This window comes from Heptranchias perlo, chromosome 2 (assembly GCF_035084215.1).
Source record: "Heptranchias perlo isolate sHepPer1 chromosome 2, sHepPer1.hap1, whole genome shotgun sequence".
Lineage (NCBI taxonomy): Eukaryota > Metazoa > Chordata > Chondrichthyes > Hexanchiformes > Hexanchidae > Heptranchias > Heptranchias perlo.
The window spans coordinates 67263351-67286065 of record NC_090326.1 but is presented as its reverse complement, the minus strand read 5'-3'; the positions used below and the strand labels follow the sequence as shown (position 1 = coordinate 67286065).

The 22715-nt window shown below is 41.7% G+C and overlaps 1 protein-coding gene across 2 annotated transcripts in view; it reads left to right on the top strand.

The window, feature by feature from the left end:
- skap2 (src kinase associated phosphoprotein 2) overlaps window positions 1-22715 on the top strand; it is a 283699-nt gene that overhangs the window by 202556 nt on the left and 58428 nt on the right. For both annotated transcript variants that reach the window (XM_068002204.1, XM_068002193.1), the window contains exon 10: window positions 13516-13596. In XM_068002204.1, coding sequence (XP_067858305.1) covers window positions 13516-13596 — 81 coding nt within the window. The remainder of the gene's footprint in view (window positions 1-13515; window positions 13597-22715) is intronic.

Sequence of the window (22715 nt, the reverse complement as noted above, 5' to 3'; positions counted from 1 at the left end):
AGTTGGGGGTGGGTGGAAGGTTAAAGTAACAGCTTTTTGGAGCGGGATTGCATCCCGGCTCCAGCATGCCCACTTCTGGGTTTGACCTAGATGCATTAGGATGCATGTGCACAACAGAAACCCAGAAGTCCCGTCCCCATTTAAAGTCGGCGGGACAATGTTTAAAGGGCCAATTCAGGTAGTTGAAACACTTTAGGTATTTTACTTTTTGTGGATTCTGCGATAGAAATGGATTTAACTACTCCTGAACGTGTCTACCATGTCTTCTACAACATGCCATTAAAACGGAGGCGAGTTGCAGTCGAAGCTCTTTTGGCCCTTTAAAACCAGTGATTGACATATCACATTAAAAGGTGAGGTATTGCAGCTGGGCACTCAGTTCTCTCAGACAAGTGTTTGACTGGGAGCTCTTTGTGTTTAGACTGAGATTTCTTTGTTGAGACTGAGAATTCTTGTGTTCAGACAAATTTATCTACATTTTGGAGCCCCCAAAACTGACAAGATTAGGATGGGGGGGCAGGGTGGATCTACTCCATAATACATCTGAGGAGGAAGAGGAAAATGAAGATGGGGAACCCATCACCAGAGCAGCCACGTATATTGCTGCGCGTGATGAGATGTGCAAATTGAAGACTTTGAAATACTCAGGCCGCCTGGAACAACTACCCCCCCACCCCCCCCCCCCCCCCCCACCCACCACAACTTTGCACAAAACAGTCCTTCAACCATGTATATACCCATTGCTCATGTGCCCAATGGGTGGCATCGTGTCTTGGCATTCATGAAGCACATGAAAGGGCGAATTCACAAAAAGGACTCAATAGTGGCCAAAACATGGCAGTGGTGGTGATCATGATTAAATTTAATGTGCCATAACAAAAAAATATATAAATTATCAACATGACAGCTCATCAAACACCTTTGCGCATACCCTTGGTGAATTACAATTGCTTAGCTTTTCTGTTTCTACCGCTTCTATGTGGTGCATCCCTTGTGGCTTCAACAGAAGTAGTGGCAGGTTGCTCAGATCCCTGACCTGACTGCTGAAATGCTCTTGGCTTACGACCTCTGGGTTTTGGAGCCCGTGAGGGCCCCGCCAAAGACCGCTCCACCTGGACCTGTGCAGGGACAAACTCAGCCATTGGGAGAGGAGGCAGCTTTGCGGGTCCTGGTTGAGGAGGGAGCAACGGATGAGACGTGGGAGCTCTTTGAGTGGAGTCCCCACTTCCATGTCCCCTTTCTCCATCATCCCTCTCCCGGGCCAGCGCAACATCACTCCCACCACTCTGGCCAGCAGGTTGGTGAGCAGATGTGCCACATTGTAAGGCCATGGCTAACGTATCTGTCTGCCTAAGGCGGCAGACACTTTGGCATCCAGAGTCCGTACAGCCGTTGTCATGGCCTGCATGGACTCATTTGAGAGCTGTGCTTGAAGCTCATTGGAGGGTACCGTTCTCTCCATCATAGACATTCTCGCATTTACCTGCGCCACCTATAAACTAGCGATGAAGTTGGACTTCTCCATCCTCTCTGCTATTGCGGAGCGTGTGCCTGGCACTTTTTCCATTACCTTGCAAAGTTGCTGCTGCACCTCAATCATTCTCCTTCTCAACGATGGCCCCCAGGGTTCAGCATCTATGTCCAGCTGCGCAGAGCTTGGAGAGGAGTGTGGCCCCAGAGGCGGACTCTCCTCAGCTGCCCCTGCCGCTAGTGTGTGCCCCTGCCCCCAGTGTCTGCTCCTGCTCACTTGTGAGTGGTGAATCACCAGGTGACAACCCAACTAACTGTCTAACAGGACCCACTGAAGTGCGAGTATCAGCTCTGCTGCACGGCTGTATGTCCTGTGATGGTGCACCCTCAGAAGGAATGAGCTCCTCTGAGGAATTGCTTCCTTCCATTTCTGCTGATTCCTCGTGCAGGCCCTGGAGGACAACAGAAAGCGATATTAATGATTGATCACAAAAGTTGACTGTCTTTACTCATGCTAAGGTCTGGCATAGTTACATCATTGATAAAATCAATTCATCGTGTGTGAAATATGTTAAAGTTCTGTCATCTGCAGGTTGCCAGCCTCTCCATCTCCGATTGATAGGTATGCGATGTCCGACTTATTTCCACGGGCTCCTCTTCCACATCTGTCACCTCCACTATGTGGTGGGCCACTTCCAGTTCTGCTCCTCTCCCTTGCGTTTTCTGCTCTCTTCTCCTACAAGGGGAGAAAGAACATACCTGTGAGTGATTGAACGTGCCATATTCATCCGATGGATGCATTACTTTGGGTGAGGCTGACCATGAAAGAGATGCATCAGAGGGTGACTATCAGACAGATACATCACATTGGATCAGGATTGGGGTGAGTGGCAGTGGTGGGTGAATAAATGGGCAGTTAAGGAAGTGCATAGAAAGTGAAGGATGGTTGCTACTGCTGACACTTAAGTGATTTGAGGAGTTATGTGATGGGGTAGGCGTACCAACACAGAGTGATGTGTGGTGGGGGGGCGGGGGTGGTGTTGTACGACACAGGATGTGGGTGAATCAGCAACTGTACTCACTTTTTCTGACCAGGTTAGGTCATTAAAACACTTCCTGCAGTGAACCTAAGACCTGGGCACCTTGGTCCTGCTGCTCACCTCTTCTGCCCCCTCCAGCCAAGAATTTTTGTTTACAGAGCCAGGTTTCTTCCTGCCATTCATTGGAAACATTACCTCCCTCCTTGCTCTCTCTGCAGCCAATAGCACCTTCAGGGAGGCATCAAAAAATCTAGGGCAGCCTTTGCTTTCCTGGACTCTGTTTCTCCTTTCTCTTACAAAATGCATTCTTGGACTGACCCTTTAAATAGTGGGCTTTAAATCACATCATTCGGGTGCGCAGTAGGGCAGTTGCGCCACTTGGAGATGTGAAATCCGGAAGCAAAGATAATTGCCTGCATTCGAGTTACGATTGCATATTTAAACATACACACTTGACTTCCGGGTTCCCCACACGCAAATCCACACACCTGATGAGTTTCCGGCTCCAAGTCAGAAGCATGCCCTTAATGTCCTGAACTCTGGCAGGAGTCCAAATTGGCCTATGTTAGATGTTTGCCTGAGATCCAAACCAACTTGGAATCCTGGCCACTGAAATAGGCATGTAGGCTGTATTCCCAAAAAAACACACAGCTTGAAAAATGGTAGCTGATTGCTCTCACACATCCATTGGAGATTCACTGTATTTTTCCTCTTCCAGGATTGGATAAAGAAATCTCAAATTTTTTGAACAAAAAACTGCTCAAGCACTATGCATGCAGTATTGTCCTGTGTTTTTTAAACTCAAGATATTTTAATTTCAGTCTCTATTGCCTGAGGTAAATATGGGAATAACTAATGCTTGCTATGAGAAGGTGTGAATGTCCATAGGGGTTATGGGGAGCGGGCAGGAAATTGGACATGAAGCTGAGTTCGGATCGGTCAATGCCCTGTGGGTGGCGGAGAGGGCCCAGGGGCTATGTGGCCGGGTCCTGCTCCGACTTCTTGTGTTCTTTAGATTTGTGGTTGGGATCAGATCAGCCATGATCTTATTGAATGGCGGAGCAGGCTCGAGGGGCCGATTGGCCTACTCCTGCTCCAATTTCTTATGTTCTTATGTTCTTATAATCCCACCTATTGCTCTTTAGTTCTCACATATCTTCTTCAGGCATCCAATTCTTATCACCTTTGAGAACATGTAGTATATACAGGGTGGTTTTCTGTTCTGGCAGAAATATGGATGCCTGATATCAAATCTGGGAGAGAAGAGCCTCCCATTAGCAGATATTAGTTTACCTCAAGTAATGTAGCGACTTAAATTTTTTTGAATCTGGAGTTTAGAAAAAACAGGAACATTTATTGTGCTTGTGTAATTTTATTTTTAAAACTGTACATGTGAAATAGATAATTGCAGTACTGTCCTTTCATTTCTGGGATTTGGGCTCACATCAAGACCATAGAATCATAGAATTTTACAGCAGCGAAGGAGGCCCATTTGGCCCATCATATCTAATCTGGATCTCTGAAAGAGCTATCCATTTAGTGCCATTCTCCTGCCCTTTCCCCATCACAATTTTTTTGTTCAAATATTTATCCACTTCCTTTTTAATAGCTATTATAAGTTTTGCTTCCACCACTGTTTCGTAGGGCGTTCCATATCTGAACAACTCTGAATAAAAGAAAAATGTCTGCTATCCTCTCCCTTTGTTCCTTTGGTGATTATCTTAATTTATGCCCTCTAGTTACCAACATCAATTGACCCATAGTAGATGGATGCAAGAGATACCTGTTCATCCCAGGCATCTGACACTACTATAGTGGGGGTGTGGAGGAAAGGGATTTAATGTTTAAAAGCCGAGAATTCTGTGGAAACATTTATTCCCTATTTACCTTATCAAACTCCCTCATAAGTTTGAACATTCTATTAGATCTCCTCTTTGCCTTCTCTACTGTAGTGAAGAAATCTCTAGTCTATCATCATAACTAAAGCATCTCATCCTTGTTATCATCTTAGTTATTCTCTTCTGTACCCTCTCCATGGCCTTAACATCCTTCTTAAAGTAGGGCACCAAAACTGGACACAGTAGGCCATATATTACTCTTCTACAAAATTGACAAATATCTTCGGCATAGCGGGCCTTCTGCCCACCCCAGATATGTGCCCCTGACCTTGGCCAATCTTCCAGCCTTGGTTATTTAAACATTTTTACAGATTCCCCAGGAGTAGGGGTGGAAAGTTTCTGCAATAGGCCTTAGAAGCCTGCTAGAGGGTAGCACCGCTAGCGGCCTCAGAGCTGCCTGGTAAAAGTTTTCTTTTCAATTTTTAAAATTCACAGTACAGCATAAGCACAGGCTTCTCAGCTTTTAAACTTTTAAATTCCCCCTTCCCACCATAGCATGGTTGGGATGAACAGGTATCCTTTGCGTTCAGGATTTCTTCGGGTCAAGTGACGTAAAAGACATTGGATGATGTATTTCCATCATTTGAATATGATTACAATACACCTGCCCATATATGGGTGGATGCATTGTACATCACTCATCACATGCAACTGGAAATAAAAGGACACCCGCAGCATGTCCCTGACCTATTTCCCACCCCAGTCCAACATAAAATTGGAGTATCCTGGCCAATATTCTAACTGAAGTCTAACCAATGATTTGCATAGATTAAATCCCCTCTTGCTCCCATAGCAACGCTGCATGGCTGGGACATTTGTGCCCTATAGTCCTATTTATAAAACCTAGGATTGCAAATGTTTTTTTTATACAGCTTAATGAATTTGCACTTCGACTATCAAAGATTGAACCCCTAAGTGTGTCTGCACTTCTACTTCTTTTAATGTATGTTTCCTCTCATTCGTCGTCTTCCCCAAATATATCACAAATATTTCTCCCCATTAAATTTCATCAGATGTCTATCTGATCAATCTACTAATCTGTTTACATCCTCCAAAAGTTGGTTGTCTTCAGTTAACCACCCTCCCTATTTTGTGTTGTTTAAGCTTATTAGTCAAAATATCTTCTGCCTGGCTGTTAGTAATCTATCAGAAGTAAGGGCATGACACAAAAATGTTGATTATAATAGGGCAATTTTGAGTGTGGCCTCTTCCATTTATTTTCTTATTTACTGGTTTCCTTGGACCATAAACCAACTGTGACCAAAGGGGAAGGCCAGCAAAATCCCACTGGGCTGTTCCTTATACCAATCTGAAGCACCCTGAGATAGTGCATAAGAATAGCCATCCAATTTTCTCACTTCTCCTGCAAGAGAATTGATAAGTTATCTTACATCTCTACGGTGTAACCACATAGATAAAACAAAATACGAATAAAATGCATTTCTTACTGTGGTTGTAGCACGTTAGCAAAGATTCGCTACGAACACAGTTCGAGAACTCTGCATTCAGTATTTTTTTTGAGTTCAATAGCAAATAATAAATTTGTTTTCTGTAACACCCACAATATTTTAAATAATCAGTCACATTTAGAGTATACAACAAATTGAACAAATATTAATTAGGAATATTTATAACATTGTAACCTTTTAAGCTCTGAAAACACGATGTATAATAAATTGTTTCTTATAATTTAATTACTTAAATTACTTAAATATTTTATGCATGTATTTAACATGGTAAAGCAGTTGTTTATATGTATTGCTGATGAAAAATGAGCCTTACTTTTGCCACTTCGAAGCTATGTGATTAGAATGATAAGCCAACATTTGAACGGTTTGATGGCAGCTGAATGGTGTGTAAGCTGTTTATTTGCCAGAACCTTCCAGATTTATGATTACTATGGTAACGGCATAATGAATGCTTTACAACCATCTGTGTGGTTTGATGGTTTTTGCTGCATTGCTGAGTTGTTTTTGTTTACAATGGTTAAAATTCTGAGAATAACTTGTCAAATGTCAGTGTCAGCTGCCAACTGAACTTAATTCATCACAAAGGTGACAACCTGTCAATCATCCAGACTAATGCATCATTGATTGATATTATGTACACTGACCAACAGAGGTGTGCTGATCAAAATACTTGTTTTGTATTGTTTTATAAATCACACTGTCAGTCTTAACCAATGGCTACCATGTATTCAACATGAGAGCTTTATGTATTGTGACTGTTTTTTAAATTTGCCTGGTAGCACTATTCCCAAAAGACTGGGTGGTGTACAAGTACCAGCCTAATCTGCATTAATCAATAAGGCAATGTTCTTTAAAAATCTGTATTTCAACATTAAAAGCTTGATATTTCTTACCAAAAAAACTTGCAGGTTCATTCTGACTGGGATGGTCTGGGTTTGATCTCTAGTCTGTTCTCAGTAGGGGGGAACATTGGGGGTTGCACAATTGGCTGAGTGTTCCTAGGATAGGGAGGTGGAAAAAGTCAGCCAGAGTTTCCACTATTTATTACATGATGACTCCTGCTGGAAAGTGAATGTGGGTGAGGACAGATTTGGGATTAGGTGTCATGTACCCTCATAGTGCTATTGCCACTCAATGGACACACACGTGAAAAAGTGTCTACTTGAGTGAGGTACAGGAGCCTTCGGGTGGCTGTGGAATAGTATCCCATAATAAAAATTTAACTAGGATATATCTTTGGTGTGTCAAATGATATTTAAAATTTTACAGGTTGACTGACATTTTATTGCAATGACAAAACTGCAGTGAAGAAAATGCTGCAAGATATGCATCTTTAGGACAATAATTTTTAAAAATAACTTGTTCCTCTTCTGTCCATTCCTTGTGCGCCACAGCCCAAACTGTTCAGAGCGCCTCATAACCATAAGGACTAGTTGCAGAACTAGCCTTATGACTTTTAAATGTTCCGAAAATTGAGTCTTGGTGATGGTTGATATGTAATCATCCTACACAAATGATGTAAAGATCAGTGGATTACCTAAGAAGTCAAGAAATACTTGAAAGTTTTGATCCTTTTGGCATTTATCTGTACAGTTGCTTGAAGTTGTGAATTGATGCTAGATATGTATTGAATACAGTTTGTGATTTGTTTACTTCAACCTATGCCAATCTGTTTACTGAAAATGACAAAAAAAACTTAAGTTCAGCTGTGGAAAATAATGTTGAAAACCTATTAACAGCTACAAATGTTGTGAATACATAATTATTCAAAGTATGTTCCTTTACAGTTATCTGTACTTTACAATGTAAATTCTAGGCCACAATTGTATGGGGGAAATAAATGCTTGTGATTTGTAGAATGCACTATGATGGTGCAATAACTTTCACATGATCTATTTCTTTGCATGCCACTGTAGAGGTACTGTAAATATTCACTGTTCTAAATTACTGGATTAACTTTTTTGTCATTGTTTAGAGAACTGGATTACAATACTGTACCTTTTTTATGGTACATTAGAGACCACATTATCTACTTTCATGATTGGCTGAAAATCAGAATGGTGGGAGTTGGGACTTCATCATAGTAGGTACAGCACAGGAAGAGGCTATTCGAATCATCGTGCTTTGAAAGACCTATCCAATTAGTCCCATTCCCCTGGTCTTTCCCCAGAGCCCTGTAAATTTTTTCCCTTCAAGTATATATCTAATTCCCTTTTGAAAGTTAATATTGAATCTGCTTCCACCACCCTTTCAGGCAGTGCTTTCCAGATCATAACAACTCGCTGCGTAAAAAAATGTTTCCTCATGTTGCCTCTGGCTCTTTTACCGATCACCTTAAATCCGTGTCCTCTGGTTACTGACCCTTCTGCCACTGGAAACAGGTTCTCTTTATTTACTCTATCAAAACTCCCCTTGAATTAATTAGTTAAAGGGTAAGTCATGTCAGGACAGCCCAGCCTCGTGTTATGCTCTTCCTGCTCTATGTGGGAAATCAGGGACCCTTCCGGTGTCCCTGACGACCATGTGTGCGGGAAATGTATCCAGCTGCAGCTACTGACAAACCGCATTGCGGCACTGGAGCTGCGGATGGATTCATTAAGGAGCATTCGCGATGCTGAAAACGTCGTGGACAGCACGTTTAGTGAGATGGTCACACCGCAGGTAAAGGTTGTACAGGCAGGAAGTAAGTGGGTGACCTCCAGGCAGAGTAAGAGGAGCAGGCAGGCAGTGCAGGGGTCCTCTGTGGCCGTCCCCCTCTCAAACAAATATACCGCTTTGGATATTGTTGAGGGGGATGACTTATCAGGGGAAGGCAGCAGCAGCCAACTTCCTGGCACCAGGGGTAGCTCTGCTGCACAGGCTGGGAGGAAAAAGAGTGGAAGAGCTATAGTGGTAGGGGATTCTATCGTAAGGGGAACAGACAGGCGTTTCTGTGGCCGTAAACGTGACTCCAGGATGGTTTGTTGCCTCCCTGGTGCCAGGGTCATGGATGTCACTGAGCGGCTTCAGGGCATTCTCAAGGGGGAGGGTGAGCAGGCAGAGGTCGTGGTCCACATTGGGACCAACGACATAGGTAGGAAGGGAGATGAGGTCCTGCATCAAGAATTTAGGGAGCTAGGTAGCAGATTAAAGAGCAGGACCTCAAAGGTTGTAATCTCTGGATTACTCCCAGTGCCACGGGCTAGTGAGTATAGAAATAGGAGGATAGAACAGATGAATGCGTGGCTAAAGAGTTGGTGCAGGAGGGAGGGTTTCAGTTTCCTGGATCACTGGGCCTGCTTCTGGGGAAGGTGGGACTTGTACAAGTCGGACGGGTTGCATCTGAACCAGAGCGGGACAAATATCCTTGCGGGGAGGTTTGCTAGCACTGTTGAGGGGGGTTTAAACTAACTTGGCAGGGGGATGGGATACAGAGTGGAGCTACAATAGGGGGTGATGTGCAGCCAAATATTGAGAAAAAAACAAGTCAGCTTGGAAGACAGGGCAAATATGTAAGAGCAAGGCTGGATGGCATCTATTTTAATGCAAGGAGTCTTGCAAATAAGGTGGATGAACTAAAGGTGTTGATAAACACATGGGAGTATGACATTGTTGCTGTTACAGAGACATGGTTGAGGGAGGGGCAAGACTGGCAGCTCAATATTCCGGGGTACAGAATCTTCAGGCGAGACAGAGGGGGAGGTATAAGAGGAGGGGGGGTCGCAATATTAATTAAAGAATCAATTACTGCCATAAGGAGGGATGATATATTAGCAGGTTCCTCAAATGAGGCCATATGGGTGGAGCTTAAAAACAAAAAGGGGGCAAGCACTTTGATGGGAGTGTACTATGGACCCCCAAACAGTCAGGGGGAGATAGAGGAACAGATATGTAGGCAAATCTCAGAAAATTGTGCAAATAATAGGGTAATAATAGTGGGGGATTTCAACTTCCCCAATATTAACTGGGATACTCAGAGTGTAAAAGGCTTAGAGGGTACAAAATTCTTAACGTGCATCCAGGAGAGCTTTTTGAGCCAGCATGTAGAAAGTCCGACAAGAGAGGGGGCCTACTGGACCTAATTCTAGGGAATGAGTCCGGCCAAGTGGAAGAAGTGCTAGTAGGTGAGCACTTTGGTGACAGTGACCATAATTCAGTGAGATTTAAGGTGGTCATGGAAAAGGACAGGGAGGGGCCGGAAATAAAGGTTCTAAATTGGGGGAAGGCCGATTTTAATAGGATAAGGCAGGATCTGGCCAAAATGGACTGGGATCAGCTGCTTGTAGGAAAATCCGCATCGGAGCAATGGGAGTCTTTCAGAAGGGAGATTGAGACCATACAATGGCAACATGTTCCCGTAAAGGTCAAGGGTGGTTCCAAGAACTCCAGGGAACCTTGGATGTCAGGGGATATACGAGAATGGATTAGGAAAAAAAGGAGGGCTTTTGGCAGATACAAAAGGCTAAGGACGGAGGAAGCCCTAGAGGAGTACAAAAAGTGCAGGGGGATACTTAAAAAGGAAATTAGGAGATCAAGGAGGGGCCATGAAAAAACTCTGGCGAGCAAAATAAAGGAAAATCCTAAGATGTTTTATAAGTATATTAAGGGTAAGAGGATAACTAGGGAAAAAATAGGGCCCATTAGGGACAAAAATGGCAATCTGTGTGTGGAGCCAGAAGATGTAGGAGGGGTTCTAAATGAATTTTTTGCATCTGTTTTCACTATGGAGAAGGATGACATAGACAGAGAAATACGACAGGGGGACTGTGATATACTCGAACATATTAACATCGAGCGGGAGGAGGTATTGGCGGTTTTAGCAGGCCTAAAAATGGATAAATCCCCAGGCCCGGACGAAATGTATCCCAGGCTACTGTGTGAGGCAAAGGAGGAGATTGCGGGGTCTCTGACACATATATTCAGAACCTCTCTGGCCACAGGGGATGTGCCAGAGGACTGGAGAACCGCTAATGTAGTACCATTATTCAAGAAGGGGAGTAGGGAAAAACCGGGGAACTACAGGCCAATGAGCCTAACATCAGTGGTAGGAAAATTATTGGAAAAAATTCTGAAGGACAAAATTAGTCTCCACTTGGAGAAGCAAGGATTAATCAGGGATAGTCAACATGGCTTTGTCAAGGGAAGATCATGTCTGACTAATTTGATTGAATTTTTTGAGGGGGTGACTAGGCGTGTGGATGAATGTAACTCAGTGGATGTGGTATACATGGATTTCAGTAAGGCCTTCGATAAAGTCCCGCACAGGAGACTGGTCAAGAAGGTACGAGCCCATGGAGTCCAGGGTGCCTTGGCACTTTGGATACAAAACTGACTTAGTGGCAGAAGGCAGAGGGTGATGGTCGAAGGTTGTTTTTGTGACTGGAAACCTGTGGCCAGTGGGGTACCACAGGGATCTGTGCTGGGGCCCTTGCTGTTTGTGGTCTACATTAACGACTTGGATATGAATGTAAAAGGTATGATCAGTAAGTTCGCTGATGATACAAAAATTGGTAGGGTGGTAAATAGCGAGGAGGATAGCCTCAGTCTGCAGGACGATATAGATGGGTTGGTCAGATGGGCGGAACAGTGGCAAATGGAATTTAACCCGGAAAAGTGCGAGGTGATGCACTTTGGAGGGACTAACAAGGCAAAGGAATACACAATGAATGGGAGGACCCTAGGCAAGACAGAGGGTCAGAGGGATCTTGGTGTGCAAGTTCACAGATCCCTGAAGGCGGCGGAACAGGTAGATAAGGTGGTAAAGAAGGCATATGGGATACTTGCCTTTATTAGCCGAGGCATAGAATATAAGAGCAAGGAGGTTATGATGGAGCTGTATAAAACACTGGTTAGGCCACAGCTGGAGTACTGTGTGCAGTTCTGGTCGCCGCACTACAGGAAGGATGTGATCGCTTTGGAGAGGGTGCAGAGGAGATTCACCAGGATGTTACCAGGGCTGGAGCGCTTCAGCTATGAAGAGAGACTGGGAAGATTGAGTTTGTTTTCCTTGGAGCAGAGGAGGCTGAGGGGGGACATGATTGAGGTGTACAAAATTATGAGGGGCACAGATAGGATGGATACTAAGGAGCTTTTTCCCTTCGTTGAGGGTTCTATAACAAGGGGGCATAGATTCAAGGTAAAAGGCGGGAGGTTTAGAGGGGATTTGAGAAAGAACTTTTTCACCCAGAGGGTGGTTGGAGTCTGGAACTCACTGCCTGAGAGGGTTGTGGAGGCAGGAACCCTCACAACATTCAAGAAGCATTTGGATGAGCACTTGAAATGCCATAGCATACAAGGCTACGGACCAAATGCTGGAATATGGGATTAGATTAGACTGGGCTTGATGGCCGGCGCGGACACGATGGGCCGAAGGGCCTCTATCCGTGCTGTATAACTCTATGACTCTATGACTCTAACCTTCTCTGTTCTAAGGAGAACAAACCCAGCTTCTCCAGTCTCTCCAAACAACTGAAGTCCCTCATCCCTGGTATCATTCTAGTAAATCTCTTCTGCATCCTATCTAAGGCCTTGACATCCTTCCTAAAGTGTGGTGCCCAGAATTGAACACAATACTCCAGCTGTGACCGAACCAGTGTTTTATAAAGGTTTAACATAACTTCCTTGCTTTTGTACTCTGTGCCTCTATTAATAAAGGCCAGGATCCCATATGTTTTTTTTTTAACAGCCTTCTCAACTTGTCCTGCCACCTTCAAAGATTTGTGTATGTGCATCCCCAGGTATCTCTCTTCCTGCACCCCCTTTAAAATTGTACCGTTTTGTTTATATTTCCTCTCCTCATTCTTCATACCAAAATGTATCATTTCAAACTTCTCTGCATTAAATTTCATCTGCCATGCGCCTGTCCATTTCATCAGTCTGTCTACGTCTTCCTGAAATCTGTTTCCATCCTCCAAGTTGTTTACTACATTTCCGAGTTTCATGTCATTTGCAAACTTTGAAATTATACCCTCTATACCCAAGTCCAGGTTGTTAATATATATCAAAAAGAGCAGTGGTCCTAATACTGACCCCTGGGAACAACACTGTATACGTCCCTCCATTCTGAAAAACAAACGTTCACTACTACTCACTGATTTCTGTCACTTTAATCCCATGGGCTTTAATTTTGCTAACAGGTCTATTATGTGGTGCTCTTTGAAAGTCCACATACACAACATCAACTGCACTACCCTCATCAACCCTCTCCGTTACTTTATCAAAGAACTCAATCAACTTTAGATTTGGATTGGGTTGTTCAACTGCTGGTCTAATATCTTGCATCAGGTCTGGCCATGCATTTCTGGTCAGGTTGGGTCATGTCTTTTTCTGTGCCGTACAAAATCTATTCAGAATAAAGCACTTTGCACAGAACTGCTCAGGTGAGGTCAGGTTATGATGATTCAGGCTAGGTTAGATTTCATCTTTTTTGCTGAGCTTCTTTCAACTGTTAGGCTTCTGATAACAGCTGGGCTGTTGCTTCATTTTCAGTCAGGTCTTTTGTCAGCATCAGGCTGTAATTCAATTAACTGCCAATTTCAATTATTCACCAGGAGGGTCCCCTCCACGATGACAGATAATCAGGTTCCACTGTAACTTAATTTTTTAATGCATACAAATTATACTGTACTTATTATGATTATTACTTGATTTTTTTTCCAGAAGAAGAGAACAATTTCACAAAACCCCTACCACCATTCAATGAAGCTGAAAAGAGCCAACACAATGGTGGGAGTAGAACAGGTACAGTGATTGGAAATATTTTTGAATAGTTTTAAGTTAAGGTTGAAAATAGCTGCAGGAATGTGTTGCAAGCAGCTTGATTTTTATTTTAAAACAAGGCTCAATTTCATCAAGCAAATGGTGGAGTATTGGAATGAAATAAGCCAAATGGCTTTCCTTGGAGCAGGTCAATTTCCTATCATTGATGTCACTGGATCAATTGGTTTGAGATTGAGCATCATTTTCACTCCCAGACTCACTTTTCCCCATGAATCATTTAAATGTGCGTATTTGAAAAACTAGTTACTTAGGACACCCATTCATAGAATTGACATCTAGAATTAGCTTCCCTCGCTCTTCTTGTTTCACTACACAATGAATATCATCAGGCTATTAAACTGAGGAGAGCATCACAGCCAAGCCAAACCATGTCCTCACCTGATGTCTACACAGTTGCACTTTCCAGCAGGGATCACTGTATAGTGTTCTGTTGTAGAAATTCTGGCGGATTTCCCCTCCTACTTCCCTGGCTGGGATCAAACTACTCGGCACAGCAACATATACTGGGAATCTTACCTGCAACTTTCTGGTTTTGTACAGCACCAGGTGGTGCCTTAACCTATTTAAACCATTGGGGTGTGTTAATTTTCCTCTTTGAGAGCAATACCTGTTTGGAGGTGAGGTAGGCCTTCCAGCTTACTTCTCCATCCCCTTCATTTAAAAGAAAATGTTTTAATTGTTTTAGAATTTCAACTTTTAAAAAGGAGAAATACTTTTTCTTCAAGTGAGAAAGCATATTGGGTTTCCATCAGGCAGTTTGTGATGGGTCTCTCTTCAGTGGGATCACAATGGTGATTAAGATCCTTCCAAAGTGCAGAGATTGGTGTGTAAAGGTTAAAATGATACTGATCATGCTCAATGAATTGAGAGCAGGCTGAAGACATACCTGCCACATAAATTATTTGAGCAAATCTTCTAACAGCGGGACCCAATGGCTAGCTAGCAACCTCCTTTCTCATAAGGAAAAGCTGGGACTTGTGCTTAGTCTTCATAGAATCATAGAAGTTTACAACATGGAAACAGGCCCTTCGGCCCAACATGTCCATGTCGCCCAGTTTATACCACTAAGCTAGTCCCAATTGCCTGCACTTGGCCCATATCCCTCTATACCCATCTTACCCATGTAACTGTCCAAATGCTTTTTAAAAGACAAAATTGTACCCGCCTCTACTACTGCCTCCGGCAGCTCATTCCAGACACTCACCACCCTTTGAGTGAAAAAATTGCCCCTCTGGACCCTTTTGTATCTCTCCCCTCTCACCTTAAATCTATGCCCCCTCGTTATAGACTCCCCTACCTTTGGGAAAAGATTTTGACTATCTACCTTATCTATGCCCCTCATTATTTTATAGACTTCTATAAGATCACCCCTAAACCTCCTACTCTCCAGAGAAAAACCATCAAGTCCCGGTAGCTCCTAGTAAATCTTTTCTGCACTCTTTCTAGTTTAATAATATCCTTTCTATAATAGGGTGACCAGAACTGTACACAGTACTCCAAGTGTGGCCTTACTAATGTCTTGTACAACTTCAACAAGACATCCCAACTCCTGTATTCAATGTTCCAACCAATGAAACCAAGCATGCTGAATGCCTTCTTCACCACCCTATCCACCTGTGACTCCAGTTTCAAGGAGCTATGAACCTGTACTCCTAGATCTCTTTGTTCTATAACTCTCCCCAATGCCCTACCATTAACGGAGTAGGTCCTGGCCCGATTCGATCTACCAAAATGCATCACCTCACATTTATCTAAATTAAACTCCATCTGCCATTCATCGGCCCACTGGCCCAATTTATCAAGATCCCGTTGCAATCCTAGATAACCTTCTTCACTGTCCACAATGCCACCAATCTTGTGTCATCTGCAAACTTACTAACCATGCCTCCTAAATTCTCATCCAAATCATTAATATAAATAACAAATAACAGCGGACCCAGCACCGATCCCTGAGGCACACCGCTGGTCACAGGCCTCTAGTTTGAAAAACAACCCTCTACAACCACCCTCTGTCTTCTGTCGTCAATCCAATTTTGTATCCAATTGGCTACCTCACCTTGGATCCCGTGAGATTTAACCTTCTGTAACAACCTACCATGCGGTACCTTGTCAAAGGCTTTGCTGAAGTCCACGTCTACTGCACAGCCCTCATCTATCTTCTTGGTTACCCCTTCAAAAAACTCAATCAAATTCGTGAGACATGATTTTCCTCTCACAAAACCATGCTGACTGTTCCTAATCAGTCCCTGCCTCTCCAAATGCCTGTAGATCCTGTCTCTCAGAATGCCCTCTAACAACTTACCCACTACAGATGTCAGGCTCACCGGTCTGTAGTTCCCAGGCTTTTCCCTGCCGCCCTTCTTAAACAAAGGCACAACATTTGCTACCCTCCAATCTTCAGGCACCTCACCTGTAGCTGTCGATGATTCAAATATCTCTGCTAGGGGACCCGCAATTTCCTCCCTAACCTCCCATAACGTCCTGGGATACATTTCATCAGGTCCCAGAGATTTATCTACCTTGATGCGCGTTAAGACTTCCAGCACCTCCCTCTCTGTAATATGTATACTCCTCAAGACATCACTATTTACTTCCCCAAGTTCCCTAACATCCATGCCTTTCTCAACCGTAAATACCGATGTGAAATATTCATTTAGGATCTCACCCATCTCTTGTGGTTCCGCACATAGATGACCTTGTTGATCCTTAAGAGGCCCTACTCTCTCCCGAGTTACTCTTTTGCCCTTTATGTCTTGTAAACCTTTTAATACTCCTAGACTATTCTCCTTTAAAGTGATATTTAAAACTTCATTAGTATGCACCTTTTAAAGCCCAAGTTGTTTGTATCCTTTGTATGAAGTATTTCATTTGACGATATCATGTCTTGAATAGATAATGTAAAGCAGCTAAGGTTTAGCCCTTGACACTAGCAGTAGGACAGTTCGTTGATGCAGAAGAACAACATAAATTTAACAAAATCTAATGGTATTTTTTTCAAGCTTTTGAACCCTTGATATGACCAATTATTTTTAAGATGTTGTTGACAATGTGTAGATTAGGGATTTAAACAACTTTGACATTTGGTTCAGGTATTTTTTTCTCTATATAATCTGGTAAATGAGTTTTTAGAGATTAAAGTTCTACCAAAGGCAGTGCTTTAGAAAATAAATGATGTTTATGGAGGTGGCCATTTTAGCAATCTAATTGCTTTGAAGAGTAATAGAGTCCAACTAGAAACCAGCCTGTATCTCATTTCCAAAAAAAATTGTACAGTGCAGAGCCTCCATATATAGTTAGTATATAAAATTTCTCTTAAAAGTGATTATCCCTCTCCCGGTCATCACTATCTACAGCATCCCCTATGGGAAGACAGGGAACCAGTCTGGCTTTTTTCCAATTTTATATACTTGTGTGGCAGCAGCAAAGCTCATAAGTATTGATTAGTGTATGTGGGGGCCACTTGAGAAGGATTTATAAAATAAGCCAATTTAGTTCTGCCTGAATTAGTTTGTAATGACTCAATTAACTTTTATTTCTGTACAAAAGAGATTTAGGTGAATAAATTAGCAGATCATCATTGGGGAAGTGTCACCATTAAAGGACAGTTTATAGATGTAATACACAGTTGCTGTCACACCTTTAAGATTGTAATATAGACATCTGTGTATACTTTGTGGTTTAGTGAAACAGACTTCTGTCATTCAGAGGCTGACATGGGACCAAGAGTTACCCTGGGGACAAGCAATGTAGATGTCTTTGGAAAGGTCAACTTGACACAGGCTCTGATGATCGACCCACTGCTCTGTCTGCTTTGATAAAAATCAGATAAACTTAAGACTGCTAATTGATCTGCAGCCCGCTTAAATGTTGGCCATGCATATCTTCATTGCATATGATTAGTGTAGAAAGCAATTGAAGACTCGTGGCTAAATATGCGAAGTGATGGTGACACCAGAATAAAAATCAGAACAGGACATACCTGCATAGGGAGAGGTTGAGGGAGATATTCTTATCTGCCTCAGTTTTGCATAAATGCCTGTGAACTCATTGTCAGTGTAACTGGAGAACAGCTACATATGTTCAGTTGGAACATGAAAGTGTGACCTTGCACAGTTGCGTTTAATTTCCAGTAGGTCTGAAAACATGATGCATTACTAACTCAAGGACACTGAATTCGATAAGACAACTCTGAGACACAGAAAGTGGGGTAGATCTGCTTCTTTTCAGGAATTTACACCTCCCCACAACCAAATGTCAACTAAAGCAGGCTTTACTATTGTACCTTTAATGTGCCCTGTGAGGAAATGCAGTCTGGGTCACCTTCCTCATCATGTACACCAAATACATCATTCCCTTAGTGCTGTCAAACAAAGAATGGGTGGACAGGCAGTATGTGCTCAGGAAGTTGCTTTTCACATCCTTTCCTATTACAGCATATGGACAGGAAATAGAACCCAGTTTGAGGAAAACCCACAAAGGAAGTTAGAAGCAGGTTGCTGTTAGATTTTGGCTTGCACATAAGCTTTACATAAAGGAAGTGGTCATTGGGTCATCTAATGACAGTACTTGAGGATAACCAGAAAACATAGCCAGTGATTACTCATCCCAATTTGCTTGATAGTTCTTTTTAAAAAATAAATCTGCCCACGTATTTCTTGCTGTACAGTATCTGTGTGCCACAAATGTAGTTCTCCCCTCTGAAACTCTCAAGGTGTTGACACAGTACTCGATATGAGCAATTGTGATGATACTGCTGTTCAGTAATGACCTTTGCCCTTATCTAGACAGTTAACTTTGTAACACTAGAAATTCAGTTGCCATGTAGAGCAGAAAGTAGACAAGGGTATTTCTTTCTTGCTGAGTATCTCTTAATATGAACTTCTGACCTTGCTGAAGAATGTCAGACATTTTCAGTCCCACTTTGCTCTCCAGAGAAGAAACTATTGTTTACATAAAATACTCAAGCTTTGGTTAGAGATCAAGTAAAATATAAACCATGATAACTGTAACAAAAATATTTTTTCAGTAGTGCCCACTTTGTTCCAAACTACTGGCATTCTAAATGTTAGTTATTTTTTGACTGGGGAGAGAAAGAGTTATTTTCTACTTTTTAGAAAAGAAACATTATTATTGTCAAGCCGTTGGGTAAGCTTTATGTTCAAAATAATAAAATTGGGGGAGGTGAGAAAGAAAGAGGGAACTAAAATGCACAGCTTATTTGCTTAAATTTAACTTTTGTACCTAGGAACATTTTTTATGCCATTTTATATTTTCTCCTGTTCCCCATTTTTTAGGTCTGCTCACTCCTCTGCAACTAACCAGATCATCCCTGTTGTCCCCTTCCTTTCTCTTCTCTTTCGCCCTCCCTCTCCCCCCATCTCCCCCCACCCCCAAACCCTTGAAAAAGTATCTGGTCCTCAGTGACTGTACTGCTCAACGGCATGGTTGAGAGTGAAAACTCAATGTGTGCCGAATCACAGGCATGAATGCTATTTCTCACCATTCAGGAATACAGCTCTGGCATGTTGCGCCACCTTGCAGACATAAGTGATACATATCCTTGAGCCTTATGTCACTAAAGTATAGTCATTTAGCGGAACCCCTTCTGTGTTTACGAATTTTTTTTGTATCAAATATCAATTTAATCACAATCACATGATGCAGACAGGTCTATCCTCCTTATCTGCACTGACCTGTAAAGCCCAGTATTTCGCCAATGAAAACCCAATGGGGTGGAAATTCATCTTGGGCAGTAGCGCGAATCGCCACCCATTTTACAGTCCACCCAATTGTTGGAAACGAAAATCAAGCAGAGGGCAATTTATACGATCCACCCAACACAAATTTGTACCCCAGGGCTTTTAAAATTTGACCCAACCTCCAAAATGGACAGTAGGATGACTAGGGGAAAACAGAAACAGAAGGCACAGCTTTAAAGTTTATTTTGTTCTTAGGAAAATAAGTATGTAAAAGATAGGCAAAAAACAAGAACATTTTTTTTTAATGGTATGGAGAAAAAATGAAGAAGCAGATCTAAAGTGTTTTATTTTGAACTATGTTTTAAATACTTATTTTAATACTGTTTTAATGATTAATGTTGTAGTAATGGAGCTACTCCTGAGATTTAGTAGCTTTATTTCTGTAATAATAGTGTTTCTTTAAGTATCACAGTGCATGGGCTGAAAACTTAAAAAACCTGTCAACACAGGGAAACAGGAATTTCCTTGTACTTCTAATTTTTTCCAAATTGCCTCGTCTTAAAGAAAATGTTCATTTTGGAAATTAAAGATTACATTTAAAGCAAAAAAATGTTTGTCATTTAAGTGTGTATGTATTTGTTTTAATGAGTACCAAATGATCAGTTGATATATGTCAAATATTTTGGGTAGGCTTATTGAATATTCATCAGTTCAGACACCATACATTCATTAATATTTAGTATTCACAATATCAAATTGAAGTCAGGCAGAATTTGATATCCAATGCATTTAGATTATATCAATTTACAATGCTAACCCTTTGGAGCTGCAGCAGTACTTGAGTTCATTTTAGACTATTTACACCGATCTGATTTAAATCTCATTAGGTGGTTGAGTTTTTTTTAAATTATCTGGGTTGCTGGGCGTTTTTAATCTGATCAGGTGTTGGGGTAAATTAGTTCACTTTGTGCAACTTGATGCATTAACTTCAGAACAAATCTAGATTTACAACTGTAGTGTAAACAGTACTTGGGATAACATATTAAAAACTGAGTGCGGTGAGATGTAAACTAAACCTGAAACAGCATTTGGAGATGTTTATTACTACAAACAAAACTTAGTTTTAAAAAAGCAAGGGAATTTACAAATTGTGCATTTATCATTGTTTTTAAGTAAAATCTCAAAATAAATTGGATTTCATGGAAAGTGTTTTAAACTGAACATGTCCTTTTTTTAAAAAAAATAAAGTTTAGACTTCAGTTCTGTACCTAGTAAATAGCAATGAAAAATATATTTTATTCAGAATAAACTTTTGAATTAGGATAAGAATAACTGAGTACGTATGAAAAGTCTGTAATCTGTTTTGCTTGGATGATTGAAGTGGTGACTAATTGTTCTCTACTATCTGTTACCAGTTTTCTTCGTTTAGTAACAAGAGGAGGAGGCATATTTAGGTCATGTGATATTAACTAATCTCATTAATTTCTGAGACAGGCACAAATAACTTAACCTGCTTAAATGTATAGCTGTGACATATGTCATAGTTGAGCAACCAAGTTGACCTACTGTCTGGGGATCATGTAACAGATTGTGAGCTAAACTGCCAAAGTTGATCAAACATAGCCCCAGAATTAACGCTTGCTCAACAGGATTACAGGAAAACCCTAGAAAGCATCATAACCCCACATTGCACAGGAACTTGTTCCTTGTAATATCAAAGCTTCAAGCAAAAATACCGTATTTAATAATGTTCTAGAAGTGCCATGAAAGAGAAAAATGGAACTGTTTGTGGCTGTGTTTGTTGAGCTGTAAAAGACCAAGAATGCTTTTGCTAAACAAGTCATCAATCAGCTAATTGCTGGAATGTCAGGTTGTGAACCACAAGACTATAAGTGAATTTGAGATAAATGAATGTTACAGTTATATCTGATGTCTTATGGTGGCGGTATTCTCTAACTGAACTTTAAGTCCCCATAAATTCATATAAAAGTACAGTGTTTTATACAGGGAGAGCATGTACCATAATAACATTCAACATTTTAATAGTGAAATGGTTTAACCCAAAAGGTATTCGAAATGGAGAAGAGCCTGTGGCAAATTTAAATAATATCCATAGCAATGTCCAAGAGTGAAGATATTTTAACATTAAATAAAGCTTATCTTTCTTTTGTAATTAACCAGTTAAGACGAAAATGCAACTTAGATCCCGTGGTTACAATGCTAAACCATAATAATGTCAAAACTAAAACTTTAGGGGATAAATTTCCATAGGAGTTCTCCTATTCGTCTGCAGTAAGTGGAAGAGCCTTCGAAACCCTACAAAAACGGCATTTACACTGTTTCTCCAGGTTCTGCACCTATTCCGCCGAAGTTATGGTGGACAAGCGGGAGAACCACCATGGAAATGCACCGCCTAGTATTACCTCACTGTGTCTTAAAAAACTAAAGAGGAACAAGAGAGTGGATAAAACAGTGTGGTTCCTAAATATTCCTGTTCTTTAGGAACGATAGGTGAGCAGGGCACAGTCTCATTCAACTAGCACCCCAGTTGCCGTCTTCCACAACATGAAAAGTGACAGAGGCACCCACATCATGATATCCCTCTCCAAAAACTCCAAATGAGCTGACTGCATTTTCTCAGAGTTCCTTCCTTTCTACTGGACTACACATGTTGGCATTTCAGTATCTTAGACTTCCAGTATAGCGGAGAGACCAAGACTTTCCACTTGTCCCATGCCGAATGGCCCCCTTCTGTGCTGTAAATTCTCTGATTCTTTGACTTTTGGGTGGATCGGGGACAGGTGGGATGGCCATGTCCCCGCCTCCTTGCAACCCTTTTTCTTTCCCCCCTCCCGCCACCCCCAAACATTTCCTGGTGGTGGAGAGTATGAGCAAACAAACTGCAATGAGATGCAAATCAGGGAAATATGATCTCCAAGGCATTTCCTGTAATCAGTGTCCTTAGAACACTGGATGCAGCATTTTCATGATGGTAGTGGGGGCCCTGAAAATGCTTTCGATACCAGGGCCTGTGGAGGCACTCAGAGTGTGCTCTTGTGTAGGTCATAGAGGAATAATTTTTGCAGGCAACACAGGGGTTACCTGCATCCCCCGCCTTACACCAATGAAAGATAGCTGATGTATAAGGTACACATTTTATGCACTTCACACCATGTGTGATTTTAACAAAAAATAGGTCTTCAGTAGAAAATTGCAAACATTCCAATCATTCATGAAGAAAATTAGATTAGCATTTTCGTATTTGTTGGAAAATGTACAGTATTATAATATATGCTATCACATAATGGTATTATTACAACACCGGTCATATGATCCTGTGTAACTTCAGATCCAATGTTTGTTAAGCGTATTAAGTCAAGA